The sequence below is a fragment of the Pygocentrus nattereri genome, chromosome 2, assembly GCF_015220715.1.
Source record: "Pygocentrus nattereri isolate fPygNat1 chromosome 2, fPygNat1.pri, whole genome shotgun sequence".
Classification (NCBI taxonomy): Eukaryota; Metazoa; Chordata; class Actinopteri; order Characiformes; family Serrasalmidae; genus Pygocentrus; species Pygocentrus nattereri.
The window spans coordinates 35,096,823-35,110,945 of record NC_051212.1 but is presented as its reverse complement, the minus strand read 5'-3'; the positions used below and the strand labels follow the sequence as shown (position 1 = coordinate 35,110,945).

Sequence of the window (14,123 nt, the reverse complement as noted above, 5' to 3'; positions counted from 1 at the left end):
GGGTGTTAGTAAGGTATGGACAGTTATGTGGAGTATTGTCCACATGTTCAGCACTTTAGAAAAAGAGAGGAAGAGAGAAATATGGTATTATATCACTAATACGAGTGAAGTATTTTATGACTTTCTCTTGTGTACTTTCTCAGTCTAACATGTCCATCATGAGACTGAGCTATCATACTGTATGTGATGCATTATACACACCAAACCAGTGACAAAGTGAATATGATCTGTATGTTTTTTGTACCTTTGGAGAGGAGATCTTGACATAGACGATAATTGGAGCGAGTGAGGTTTTGCCCAGTTGAGCTGGATGGTTTATAGTGTCAGCATCTAGGACCACCAACTGCAGCGTCCGCGCCAGCTCAAAAATCCTCTCAATCTCACTCTGTACCTCAGCTTACACAGAAGTGCAAAAAGAAGGGCAGTAAGAATGTGGGTTCACTTCACAACCCTGGTCATATTAGGCCAAAATAGAAGACAAAATTCTTCTAATTCTTCAAAATAAAAGATCATTTTTTGTTTTCCTGTAATGATTTTGTCTGCCTCTAAAACACTGTTTAAGTTTTGATTACATCATTGTGCATTGGCAAATTGGGAAAAATAAATAGGCTAACCAGTAATATAATTTTTACCTCCCGTCCCCACCACCCAAACGCTATGTGAAAGGCTCAGCAGTCTCAGACACCCTCCCTAATACTGAGTTTTGCTTGCGTTGTTTTAAAAAAGAAAAATGTGTTAAGATTTCCCATTCACGATTACTTTAACAACCTACTGTGAGGCCAACTGTGTGATGATTTAGTCATGCTGTCTGTACAATGCTGGGGAAGAAGCGTCCATTACGTCTTGGCTACATTAGCCTCATAGCTCCAGTGAAAAACTAAAGTAAACTTCAGAAACCAAACATGTCTCAGCTGATTGGCTGCATTCCTGCTGATAGGGGTTTAGGGTGGTGTGGTCAAGGTAATTTTGCAAACCATTGCTTTAATTAAACTTTTGTTCAGGCCATTTAAAAAAATTAATATCTTGTTGTGTGAATAAGAGCCTGGTCCTTGGTCTCTGTATAGCAGCTTGGTGTCAACCTTTATTTAACAAACACATATCAACTATATAAATGAAGCTGAAATAAACTGAATCTGCAAGTTGCAGGATCATAAGTAAGCATGTGTGTGTGTGTGTGTGTGTGTGTGTGTGTGTGTTGAATACTGATTGTACAAGAGATTAACAGCAGTGCAATCAGGAGGTCATGGTGTAAGAATGTCTTTGATCTTAATCATGCCTCGTTAATCAAGCCAAACTAACAATCATAACGAGCTTCCTGCTCTCTCCATCTCTCTCTCTCACTCACACACACATGCTATCTAAAATACTGCACCCTTCTCGTGAGCCCTGGCCTCAGTATTCTTCATATGGTGAGGGGGATGCGATATTAGCTTTACTGTCAAAGCACTGTATCTGTATCTAATGGTGTAAAAAATAAAAACGTGTGTATGCCCTTCTGTGCACCTGGGTTCATCACATTTTTGCTAGCAGTGTTCACTCTGCGTACCATGACAACAAGGGGCCTTTCTGAAATAAGTATAGGGTTTGTGAACTGAAGTTATTCAAGAGTTTTCTCTGAAGTATTTCTTAAAAGCTAGTAAAATAATAACGAATATTCAATATCTTACGAATATAACCTTCGATATATATTTAGACTCACCAGAACTGTAGTATGGAGTCTACAGTGAATCATGAAATTTGGCTCAAACTTTGGTCACTAAAATGCAATATTCTGTTTATAAGAAAGGGTTTTGCTAGTTAAAACAACAAGGAGCCTTTTGAAAATAAGTATAGGTTAAAAAAGTTTTTATTGAAGTAGTTCCTAGAAGCAAGTGAAATACATAAAAACTAAAAACAGTACGTTCCCTTTCTGGAAATGTGGTTTTAAAAAACATGATGTAAGGTTCCCGTTGGTGTAATTTCCAGCAGCATGACTTAATTATTTGTATTACTTGAAATTTAAATATCTGATACCACAATGTTCAACACCACACTTATATACACTCATAACAGAAATGCACTCACCAAGGTTGGAACGTGTGTTGGATCGTTCAATGATGGCGTGTTTACTGGGGTTATTCAGAACAGACCGCTTGGCCAGAGAAATGTCGGCCGTCACCCGTGTGATGGATATCCTAAAGAGAGAGAGAGAGAGAGAGAGAGAGAGAGAGAGAGAGAGAGCAAGGCAAGTGAGGATATTTTTAAAAATTGGCTTCCTACAAATAACAACAGTAAAAAAGTGATACTGCAATATACAATCATGCCAACCAAGTACATAAATAAAATGCAAAGGAAGCCAGAAAATCATGTTTTGCATTTGCATTACATTTGTACTATAAGTGGAGTTTACAGTAAATTATGAAATTTGGCCCAACATTTGGTCACTAAAATGCAACATTTTAATGAAAGAAGTGGTTTGAATGTAGTGACAAAATTATCACTACATTAGAAAGTCAACAAAATATACATTATGGTCAAAATTTTATACACTGCACCACACAGCTGTGTGTGTTTTCTGGGCAGTGCAGTGGGAAGAGGGACTGGTCCTGCTCTGGGAATGCTCCAGCTCAGAGAAAGCGCAGGCATGCAGACCAGCTTTGTGCTTATGGTCTAGCATGGCCAATTAAGGCAATGAGACGAGACTATTTAAAGTAGCTCCGCACACACGCTAATACATAAACTACCCCAAAGGAGGACTGACGAGGCTTCCAGAGAGACACACACATGCAGGGACTTTCAGAGGCTCTTACCTTCCCTCAAATCTGTGCTTCAGAAAGTCAAATAATGCTTTCTGCATCATGTCCGTTACCTGTAAAACAAAGAGAATTGAACAGAAAATTTGGTAAATTTCACAGTTTGGTAAAACTTAATTGAACAACATTTTGTTGGTGTATTTATTCATGTGCAAATGATGTACCCCTCACTGCCAAAACAAACCTCATATTTCCAAAATGGTCAGTTTAATTATAATAAAGGGTAGTTTTGACAAATTAAATGGAAGGTAATGCAGAAATCATTCCAAGGAGTATTTCTATTGGTCCATTAATCATAAACGTTTGACACAATGTTAAGGTCAGTTAGTATTTTATGTAAAAACCATTTTAAATGTTAAAACTGCAGATGTTTGATGAATTAATTGACATTTTTGATTAGATGCAGTACATCAAATATGAGTGCCAAGCAAGGACCAAGAATCAGGATGTGGCCAGGAAAATCTCAAAAACATTCCACAGAGTCAGAGAAAATCGTACTGCCAAAGACCTGATTCAATGCAAACTTATGATGGCTGATTTATAGTCATTGTTTGAGAGGCTGACCTCATAGCCCTTGAGTGAAGGTCCCACCAGGACCACCGGCCTCATGGAGGGCACAACGTCATACGGGGGGATGTGCTCCGTCTGCAGAGTGCGGGAAAACACACGTCATTTTCTCTCTCTCCCACACTCCCCCCATGACTCCGCCAAACCCACGGCACCACATGAGACACTTACATAAACTATCACATTCACTGTTACTAAACAAACACACACACACACACACACAATATAACAGCGGTTTCCAGTCCCACTCCACTCTGTTTTGGTTTTTCCCTGCTCTTGACACACATGACTCATACATGAAGACCTTCATAATTTGTTGCAGAGCAAGGGTGGGTGATAGACATTTACATGATATTCAGCACTGTGATGTTTATTATTTTTTCAGGTTTGTTAAACTGGATTAAAACTAATAGTGGAGCCACATTTGAAAAAAAATACTATTAAAAACTATGAGCACAATAAGTTTTACTGGACTGTACTAAAATCAGGCCGAATCATGCTCTGTTGGTAAAGAAACAGTTGGTCAGTGCTCTTTAAGTAATGATATCCACTCATGTGTATTACATTAGGGAAAATGAAAAATTATCAAGAGCTGCAACTGAAAACCACTACTAAAGAATCATACAGAAGCACGGCAAAAATACTCCAAATGAAAGTGTAAATGCTCTAGAAAGTGTAAAAAAAAAGTACAAGAACAAAAATGCTCTAGAACGTTTTTTTATATTTTAATTTTTTTCCAGGGATTAAATCTGACAGAAGCATGTTTACTTTTAATTCATAATAAAGCATAATAAGATGTTTCTGTTAAAAGGTGAACAAATGCAGTTCTTCAGATTTGTAAACTATGCTGGTTGTTGGATTTAACCACTGGATACTTTTTTGAATGAACAGTTTGCTGTTAAGATTAAAAATAACAGTTTATGTCAAGTAGTTTTTGCAGGAGGCACAAGAATAAAATAAACTTCCACTGGCCAGCAAGTCTCCTTTATTTATGTGCCATGAGGGAGAATATGTATACAATGAAGCAACAATTCCACGCCTCATTCACATTCATTATCAGTTAAAAGCAACATGTCTGTAACATCTAATTGACATTCATTATCATCTGTCTGAATTTCCTCTTCGGTTGCAATTACAAATTAATTTTGGCGTCTCAGTCTATAAATGGATCAGAATAATTAACAGGCTGAGACTGACATCGTTATCTGTAAAAACCTTGAGCTCTCACCAGAGATAGACATGTAGGATTAGATGTCACATAATTATGAAACAATTATGAATACATTATTGTGGTTTTAGTCTAATAATAATGATGTAAATGAGATGCTTCATTACTGCATTACATTCAACTTAGCAAATCTTCGGAAGAGGTGATGTTATATTTTTCACCAAAAAAAAACTACAGTTTTCTAAAAGAGATGTAATACAAGACTGCTGACCACTATATTCAATTTTTCACACATTTAAGTACTGTAGAAACATGTGAGTCCAACAGAAAACAATCCAACAGCAATATGAGCTACAGTGTTAAGAGAATATAGCACAGATGTATTTTGAATGGGAACTTAAGTTGCCAAAGTGAGTCGTCAAGTAAAATAATAAGCGAAGAGAGCCCAGCGTTACAGTGATTGTAATACAGTTAAGGGCATATACGCTGAAAGTGGAATATAATAATAATGTCAATAAACAAATCAATAAACAATGTGATTCTTTAACATTAGGCTATAACAGTCAAGCAACATAACAGTCCAGAATTGTTCTATGAACATACTGAGCTTTTTACGCAACTTGGCTCAGCATAATCAGATTTCAGAACCAGAACTACTACATATCCTAAATGCTATGTTAAGGGTAATTTTCACACACACACACACACACACACACACACACACACACACACACACACACGCACACACACACACACGCACACACACACACACACACACACACACCACAGAACACATTCTAACACCAGTCACTCAACTTTGCCTAGGCTAACATTAGCCAAGCAGGCACAGATCCAAACATCAAGGAACGAGTTTATCATTTCAGTTGCTTGACCTCACTTCCTCAGAGCTGAATTATTACCATCTAAATGAACATTTTCTGTGGTGAACAGAGGTATTATTATTCTAACTAAGCTGACAAGCTCATCTGTCCTATCTGTCGCAGCACTGCTTATAATTTGGCAATCAATAGATAGATGACAACAGAAAAACGACATTCTGTCCTAACAGCGTGACTGCCAACACAAACTGTTAGTTAAAATTATTAATGCTTTCCAAATTTTGATGAAAACTAAATTGTGTGCCACATTTTCACAGTAGGTTCACTGGGACTCTGTTGGAGGCTTACCCAACCTTGCAAGTACTGCTTAGAATAAATACATCTGTAGGCAAAAGTGTATTTTGTCTGCTGGGGTCTACCAAGGAAATAAAATGGCCTTAAGTTCCCATTCATTGTAATACACACACACACACACACACACACACACACACACACACACACACACACACACACACACACACACACACACAGGTTAAAGCCAAGCTGAGTTACTGAGAACTGTTAGTGAAAAGGGAGAAAACACACAGCAATGCAGAAACTCCAGTGGGCCCTAAAGGCTTTAGGAGACGCCTGCAGGGCCTCAGAGCAGACCTAACTTACCGACTTCTGCTTCTGTTTGGCTAAGGAGACGAGAGGGAAGGAGGGAGGGAGGGATAGAGAGAGACAGAAGAGAGGAAGTGAAAAGATTTAGTGAAAGAGAGGAGAAACAGGAAGAGAAGGAAAAGAAAGAAAGAGGCACAGGATAGAGGGAAGAAAGAGAGAGAAAGAGAAAAAAACAGCAGAGAAAGGGGAAAGATAACAGGTGATTAAGACCAAGCAAGCATGCTTTATGGCTCTTGCGTGGACATACAGACAAAGACGCCACATAGACAGACGGACGGACACTGCGTGATGCTGCACAGCGGCAGGTGCAATAAAACAGCCATACGGATGAGTGCAGAGTAGGGGAGGGCCCGTCGCTGTGGTTACCTTCTTAAAGAAGGGCATTCGTTTCTCGCGGGCTAAAGGGGATATGACTGTGTTTGGGCTGGCTTTGGGAGAACGCTGCTGGGGAGGAGGGTCGGGCTCCTCCGGCTCTAAACCCGCAGCGTCTATATCCACGGCTACACACAGACATATACACACATACACAGTTACATATGGGGCTCGGAGAACCAAACAAGGAATGCACAAAAGGAAAAAAATTATACCACAAATCAAAAACATCAGTAATCACAATAAGGTCATATTCATATTGTAACACAAACATTTTTCACTGTCATAACAAAACTGTATGTCTCCGGAAAGCTTACTTAAGCAGGAGACCTGCTTTCTGTAGGCCCATAACAGCTACTTTACTGGTAGAATGGAGATCAACTGCAGTACTTTGAAATAATTATTACATACATACATACATAATAATTATTACAATTAAATAAATTTTTTCTCATAACACTTCATAATCAGGCCACTGTTGGCTCTCTGTGTGTAAGGTCGTAGCTCTGTGATGAGCTGTTAATGAGCAATGAGGGGCGAAAGGAGAGGGGTGAGAACCTCCTGCTGTGAAAACGTTTCACACCTCTCTACAAAGATGACCATGCTGAGATAAAACAGCGAGCATAACTGCACCATTCTCATATCAAAATGGTGTAGGATTAAGAGATTAATGTACGTTACTTCAACAAGATGGTAATTTGGACCATTTCAACTGATTTATGAAATGCTCATACAATGTGAAGGGCAGCTGAATTTAAAGTGGTGTAAAAAAGTTTTGATATGACAGTGACAATAGAGAGAATTAAACCAATTCCAAAGAGAATTTGGAAAGAAATCTTAGCATGCATGCTAATATCAAACTAAAGTTGCTCAAAATGCTGAAAAAAACACACCTGGTTTGAAATGTAACTATCACAACTCAATTCTAAAAACAACACAGCAGTGATGCTAATTGTCCTCCTGCCAAAGCTTCTACTTGCCAAAGTGACGGGTTGAACTGCTCTCTCACTCTTTTGAAAAATCAAAGTGCCACATGCATCATATATGATTCATTTAATTTCAGTTTAGCCACACGTCTGCTGCATTCCTACTCTAAATTATTGAAGTTTACGTTAAATAAAAGTGTGAAAAGTTAGGCTAGCCTGCAAGGGTACTTGAGAGTGAGCAGTTTATTGTAACTCAGGTCCAAAGAAGTGGGTTTTGACCACAGCCTAGTCATAGCACAATTCAAATCATAATATACAACGTTTACCCTACAGGAATTGATATATTGTAATATAAAATGATCCAGCAATGTTTTATGCTATAATAGACAATAATGTTTTTTTTTTCCTGAATGCTGAAATGAACCAGAGTGGTAACTAACCTGAGGACGGAGGAGTAGACTTCCGAGAGTTTGGAGCCACTTCCCCTAAACTAGACGAGGAGTTTGCCCCTGATTTACTACAAAGAGTGAGAGAGAGAGAGAGAGAGAGAGAGAGATACAGAGAGAGAGAGAGAGAAAGGGAGAGAGACTGTTCTGTGTTCTGTCATCTTTGTCAGACAACTTGTCATATGCATTCATGTGAACGAGTTACAGGTGTAACTTAATACTGCATCGCTGATCCGTTCTCCTGTGTCTTCTGATGGTTTCTTTATTCTTTAAAATGTATCAACTGTGTGCAGTCTAACACAATAAACAGGAAGTGTGGAGTGCAGGGGTTATGCTAAATTCTACTTTACTTTTATCGCTTAATTTAACATGGACAATATACCTTAATCAGCATCGTTATTTCATAATGGAAAATACCAGATTTAGCCAAATAATTCATTTTCATCTATCATTCCTAATGTTAATACTGAAAATAAACAACGCCTTTAAATAAAATCAGTGTGTAAATAATAAGTGTAAATAATAAGTGTAAATAAAAGAGTGTGACGGAACACTGGACCAAAGTTTTATTATAGAGCTTTTATTTATTTGAACCAAATCAATATTTGTAGTACAAAATTAGAGCTCTGCAGAATTAAGACACTATTAACATACAAAATATGAAAAATCGTAATGAAGAATTCGTATCAAACCTGAAAATATGTGCATCATAAATTACCTTAAGCACAAGTATGTAAGCTGAGTGTGTTATTAACATGCACACACACATGCACTATATATTGTTTTACTGTACCATAAAAGATATGGTGTCAAGACACTACAACATTGTATCAAACCAAATTTTAAATTCTATGCACCGTCACACCCCTATTATAAGAGAATGTACGCACCTGGAGTGGAATTTTCCCTGTTTGGCTCGTTGCTCCTGGTGGATGCGAGTGTTTTCTAACTTTACTGGACTGGGGATAAAGCCGATCTCACAGCCTTCCTTCACCAAGCGGCCGATCCACCAGTCATTATTAAACTTCTGAAATGCACACACAGAGAGACAGCTTATCACCATCGTCATATCTTCATCACTTCATACTACAGCCCAATATTAGCAATACATTTAATTAACATTAAGTGTGTAACTAAGAAACTTAGTGAATTAATTAACTGAGAGAGTATGTATGTTTATAGCTGACCTCTTTTACATGTAGAAAATCTTTAGCATCAAAAGACACGGCCATTCCAGGCACAGGGACGTCATCTTCCAGGGAAGGGCTGTAGCTGACGTTTGTCCGAACAGCAAACGCTACGGGTTTTGTCTGCTTACGATGGAGAGACAAAAGAAATACAAAAGAAAACACAGAAAGAAAATGTCTATAAAGACACTTCAAGCTCCTTGGGCTAGAAAACACTGCACAACACATCAGTTTACAATGGTAGCATCTGTTTCAGAAGTGAAAAGAGTAAAAACTTCTTACTCCATACATTTTATTCAGATTTTCAAAATACGCATTACAAATCTCAAAGACCAAGGGTACTATAGCAAATTTGATTAATTTTGTTATTCTCTGATATATGGTCCAGAATTTTATGCTGATATCAGTCCAATATCAATGCCCATTGATACTGATGCCATCTCTAATAGTTGCTGTGTCAAAGTCCCACTCAAATAAAAGAATGAATAAGATCCAATCCTGTAACAAATCTAGTCTCAAATAGCACATATTGATATTGTCTTGTTAGCTGCTCTTCCTGTGGGGTAGTTGAGTGTTTGAGTAGTTTCTTTATGATAGTCTACTTTTAGATGCTCATCTTAAGTAAACTGCTTTAATTTAAAACAGTTAATTTTAAAGCTTCGTGGTTTTTAAGCAAGAAATATTGGATTGAAACACTTAAGGTTTCAATGTCAATGCCAGTATGGGAAAAGCAAAAGTTTTATCATGTTAGTATCTAGTATTCATATTTTCACTTATAGATACTTTCTCTGTACTTTGTACACCCCTACTCTATTTAGATAGCAGCTTTTTATTAGAGTAAACGTGTGGCACTGTGGCTGGCCACCATTTGTGAGTGGTCTAAAAATATCCCTCACTCAGAGAGGCGATGGAGTCTGACTCACACATGAGTCACGAGTGAACGCTAACATTTACGTTAACAGTGCGCATAGTGCTAACTCAGACAGCATGGTGTAAAACCACTTAAAGGACACTATGAAAAGTTATTGGTTAAGCATTAAGCTATAGATGCAGGCTAATGGCTAAAATGACTACACATTGAGGGACTAAAGTGTTGAAACGCTGAAACATCACAATTATACTACTCGTTAACATAACAACATCCAAAGAACAGGCAGAACCATGTGCCTTGGGAGACGTCACTACAAAAGATTTTTCAAAACAGGTTCAGTAAATTTCACAAACATGATAAGAGGTAGGATCATATCAATCACTGGTTTTACAGATATTCCTTGGGCATGCTACCCTATACTGCATACTCAGAGGAGACAGTTTGGTGGTAGTAATGCCACCTGTCACGATTGGCCCCTCCCACTCCTCCAGTTGCTTCTGTTTATCCCTGTGTTTTTCCTAGTTGGTCTTTGTATTGTGTGTTGGATGTATTGTTTGATTGTGCTGATTGTTTGTAGGCTTGTTTCATTGTATGTTGTATGTGCTGTTTGTATTGTTTGAAGTGTTTTATTCTTGTTGAATAAATAAAATAAAATAAAATGTTGACTTATGGGGCCTTCTTATAACAGCAGCAAAAGACAATTAGAGCTGAGCAAAGTGTTACTGTTGGAGCAACTCAAAGGCCAAAAGAGGGACAACTATGAGTAGTTCACAGATTTATCCTTTCCTTTCCTCTCCACCATCTCCGTTCTAGAGCTCTTCTGGGTTCTGGCTTACCCAGCTCACCAAATCAATCAATAGAGAGGAGGTACAAATCCCAGTGGTTCAGTGTTTTTGGATGACTTAAAAGGCAGAAGGCCTGAAATCCCATCATTGTTCCCACATATTACAAATTTCTGAGAAGGGAGAGGGGATTTCAAAACTACAAACGGTTTAAAAATAGGTTTGGCTGACGAGAAGGAATTAGATAAAATGACATAAAATGTTACTACACTAATCTGTATGTGTTGGACAGGGATGATGACATTGGCCCCTTTTCCACTGAACATGCAGGGTAAAGTTAGTAAAGTAAAGGCTTAATGGGACAGAACAGACAGATCTAATACCTGGCTAACATGCAGAGCAAAATGTCTGGGAAAATGCTTAGAGAATGTTACGGAAGAGCTGCAGCAAGACTTACAATATGACACCTGTGAACCCTGAATGACCTCAGCTCTCAGGGAAAGAAAAACGGAGGGAGAGGAAGGTGATGCCCAGTGTTATACACACATACAGTGATGCTGATGGACCGATGTAAAAAAAAGACGTAAATAAATAAAAAATATATAAAGATCTAATGTATTAACCAGTGGAACTCTAGGTTTTAGGTATTATTGTTCCTAAGCCTAATTATATGATTCATTATTAACAATATACTTATATGTAACATGTTGTCAGAACAAAATAAAACCTTGTATTTACATTTTTGTCTTTTTTAACATACTTTGAAATGCCAGCTGTCTATTTCACGATAAATGGAGTTTTAATCTGACAGCAACAATATGTATTTCTGGAGTGAGGAACTGAAGTGTGGAACCACATGCAGAGCGTTAATGTTTAAAGAGTTGATTTGTTATCCCTAAAATTAGATCACTGCTGCGGACCAATCTTTTAGCTTCACTGTCTCTGCATTACTAAATAATGTAACTCTCTCTACAATCCCTTCAAGTTCTTCCTTCAAAGCCAAGCTTAAACCCTTCCATTGTAATGCTTTCCTTTTGGGATGATTTACTTGATTTAATTGTGTACATTGTTTTAGCATTTTACTACTTCCTTCAAACAAGAACTGCATTGAAGCATATTGATATTTTTGATGTATATTAATTAGGGCTGTCAAATGATCAAAATAATGAATTTATTTTAATATGTAATTAGCTGCATTGATTTGTGTAGTTAATCGTGATCAGTTCCATTTCCCTTATTTGCTCAAATTTGGCCCTAAATAAAGATTTTCTTCCATTTAAAAAATTCCATTAAAAATAATTTCAATAATTAAATTACCTTATTTTCATCATGTGAAACCAGGGTTCATATAAATCAGAACATGAAATCACATGAATTTCATAGGGTGAACACAGTTTCCAATTTTTATCTAGTGAGAGCAACTCCTCTGTGACTGTGTGTCTCTAATACTGTGTTAAATCTTGTTTCAAGGGTAACTGTACATTTCCAGTTTGCTGTTGCTTTTGTTAGTTTGCTGCTGGTTGATTCATCCATAGTTCTCTTGTGGGTACTGTCCAGCATAGTTTGCCGAAGGCTGATACTGATATTACTGCTATTGCTGGCATTATAGCCATGATTTGCTTACTCAAGACTCAATGTCATTTGGTAAAAATCTAATTAATCAAGGTAGTAGCAGGAACTAAGTTTGGTTTTGTCAAAAAAAGCCATCAGTTGATCATGCCATTTAAAAGCTGTGAGTAAAACAGGGGGCTACAGGAAGAGACATGGAGTCATGGCAACATTACATGGCAGCAAGCAGCTGGACTTGGTTTGAAAGATCAAAAATGCCAAAAAATGAGTAGTATTAATAGTTTATTTTGTTAATGTGATATTAATGTTAACTTTGACACCACTAATATTAATATATGTATAATAATATATAAATAAAATACACATTTGTCAAGTCAATTTAGTGCATCAATTTTTTCAGTGCACTACTGTTATTCTTCATATACAGACTGACAAGAACTGTGAGCAAATGAAGCAGCAGCAGGGCAGAAACAGTACAGGAATTGGCTCAATGTCGTTAGCATCCTCATGACGGCCCCACACAGAATGAATTATGGGTATGCCAAACAGAGGACACTGTGTCCTCTAATGTTATGGGTGATGGTAGGCTGCTCATACGTCAAACACACACACACACACACACACACACACACACACACACACACAGACACACACACACACACACACACAGACACACACACACACATAGACACACACCTACACATCACCTTTCTGCTGTGGATGTTCTGCTAAGAAGGCTGATGTCCATCTCTCCTGCCTTCCATTCGCTTCTCTTATTTTACAATAAGCTAAACCAAACCAAACCTATGTCAGTATCACCTTCAAACACAGAACATCTCTCCTGTTAATGAAATGACACTTACTAAACATTACATAATGTGAAATAAAATAATCTGTAAAGGCCTAATAGTTATATTTTGTTTTGCACTCTCTACCTTCCCTCCCTCCTCACTATTTTGCTTTATTCTCTTTTTCTCATAGGCCATCTGTTATGCAACACAGGCTTCCATAATGTATGCAGTATTGACAATACAGGAGTATGAGAGAGAGAGAGACAGAGAGAGAGAGAGAGAGAGAGAGAGAGAGAGAGAGAGAGACTGTGTGTGTGTGTGTGTGTGTGTGTGTGTGTGTGTGTGTGTGTGTGTGTGTGTGTAAGCAGAAAAAAGAGGGAAACAGAGAGAGTGTGAGGATGAGGTCCTTCCATTATTCCATTCTCATCAATTTCAGCTCTTATCTATAAATAATACACACCACATTGTAAGACTGTATCTATTGCATCCCTGTAACTGCAGCTGTATTGTTCAGTCACTACTATGAAATGAATATGGAAGCTGTATAGTTATAAGAATGATAAACTGAAATGCAGAGGTTAAAAGAGCAACATTATAAAAAAGGGAATTAACCACTACGTTAACCCTATACACTAAGTACAAAAAACAAGGTTATTTGAGTTGTAACAATAGTAGTACCCTTTTCGGTGCAACACAGAACAACTTCATGTTTAAAAAGGAATAAACAACAGGTTTTCCATCAGAACAGTTTAACCATGTGTAGAGCATTCAAATGGTTCTTTGTGTTGTCACAATTTTGTATAAAACAACCTCTGCCTATACTAAAGAACCCCTGAAGAAACAGTTTTAAAGTGTGTATCAAAAATCTCATCAGTGATACAATCTGTCTTTGTTCATTTTAACTTGCTGAGATCTGCTCCTGTGTAGTTATAATACATGCATGTTCACGTTGGGCAGTAAAATGTATCAGAACTGTGATGGAAAATGTGTGGAGTTTGCTCTATGCTACTGTGTTTACTAGCACTGTATAAAACATGTACTATGCTGCCCTTTTTGTTGGATGCACTGCAGTAGTAGTAGAATGCACACACATTCAGAACAGAATTCAGATCACTCTTGAAGGGCTTATTATTGAATTATTTGTATGTAA

The 14,123-nt window shown here is 37.6% G+C and overlaps 1 protein-coding gene across 7 annotated transcripts in view; it reads right to left on the bottom strand.

Moving 5' to 3' along the window:
• Window positions 1-14,123, bottom strand: part of cacnb2a (calcium channel, voltage-dependent, beta 2a) — a 91,104-nt gene that overhangs the window by 8,464 nt on the left and 68,517 nt on the right. For 5 of the 7 annotated variants that reach the window (XM_017725640.2, XM_037546439.1, XM_037546443.1 and 2 more), the window contains 8 exons: window positions 8,961-9,083; window positions 8,664-8,800; window positions 7,768-7,844; window positions 6,396-6,529; window positions 3,357-3,437; window positions 2,790-2,848; window positions 2,065-2,174; window positions 245-396 (listed from right to left, as the gene is read on the bottom strand). In XM_017725640.2, coding sequence (XP_017581129.2) covers window positions 245-396; window positions 2,065-2,174; window positions 2,790-2,848; window positions 3,357-3,437; window positions 6,396-6,529; window positions 7,768-7,844; window positions 8,664-8,800; window positions 8,961-9,083 — 873 coding nt within the window. Of the gene's footprint in view, window positions 1-244; window positions 397-2,064; window positions 2,175-2,789; window positions 2,849-3,356; window positions 3,438-6,026; window positions 6,047-6,395; window positions 6,530-7,767; window positions 7,845-8,663; window positions 8,801-8,960; window positions 9,084-14,123 lie in introns of all 7 variants that reach the window. The other 2 variants (XM_037546437.1, XM_037546447.1) reach the window with 1 other exon arrangement.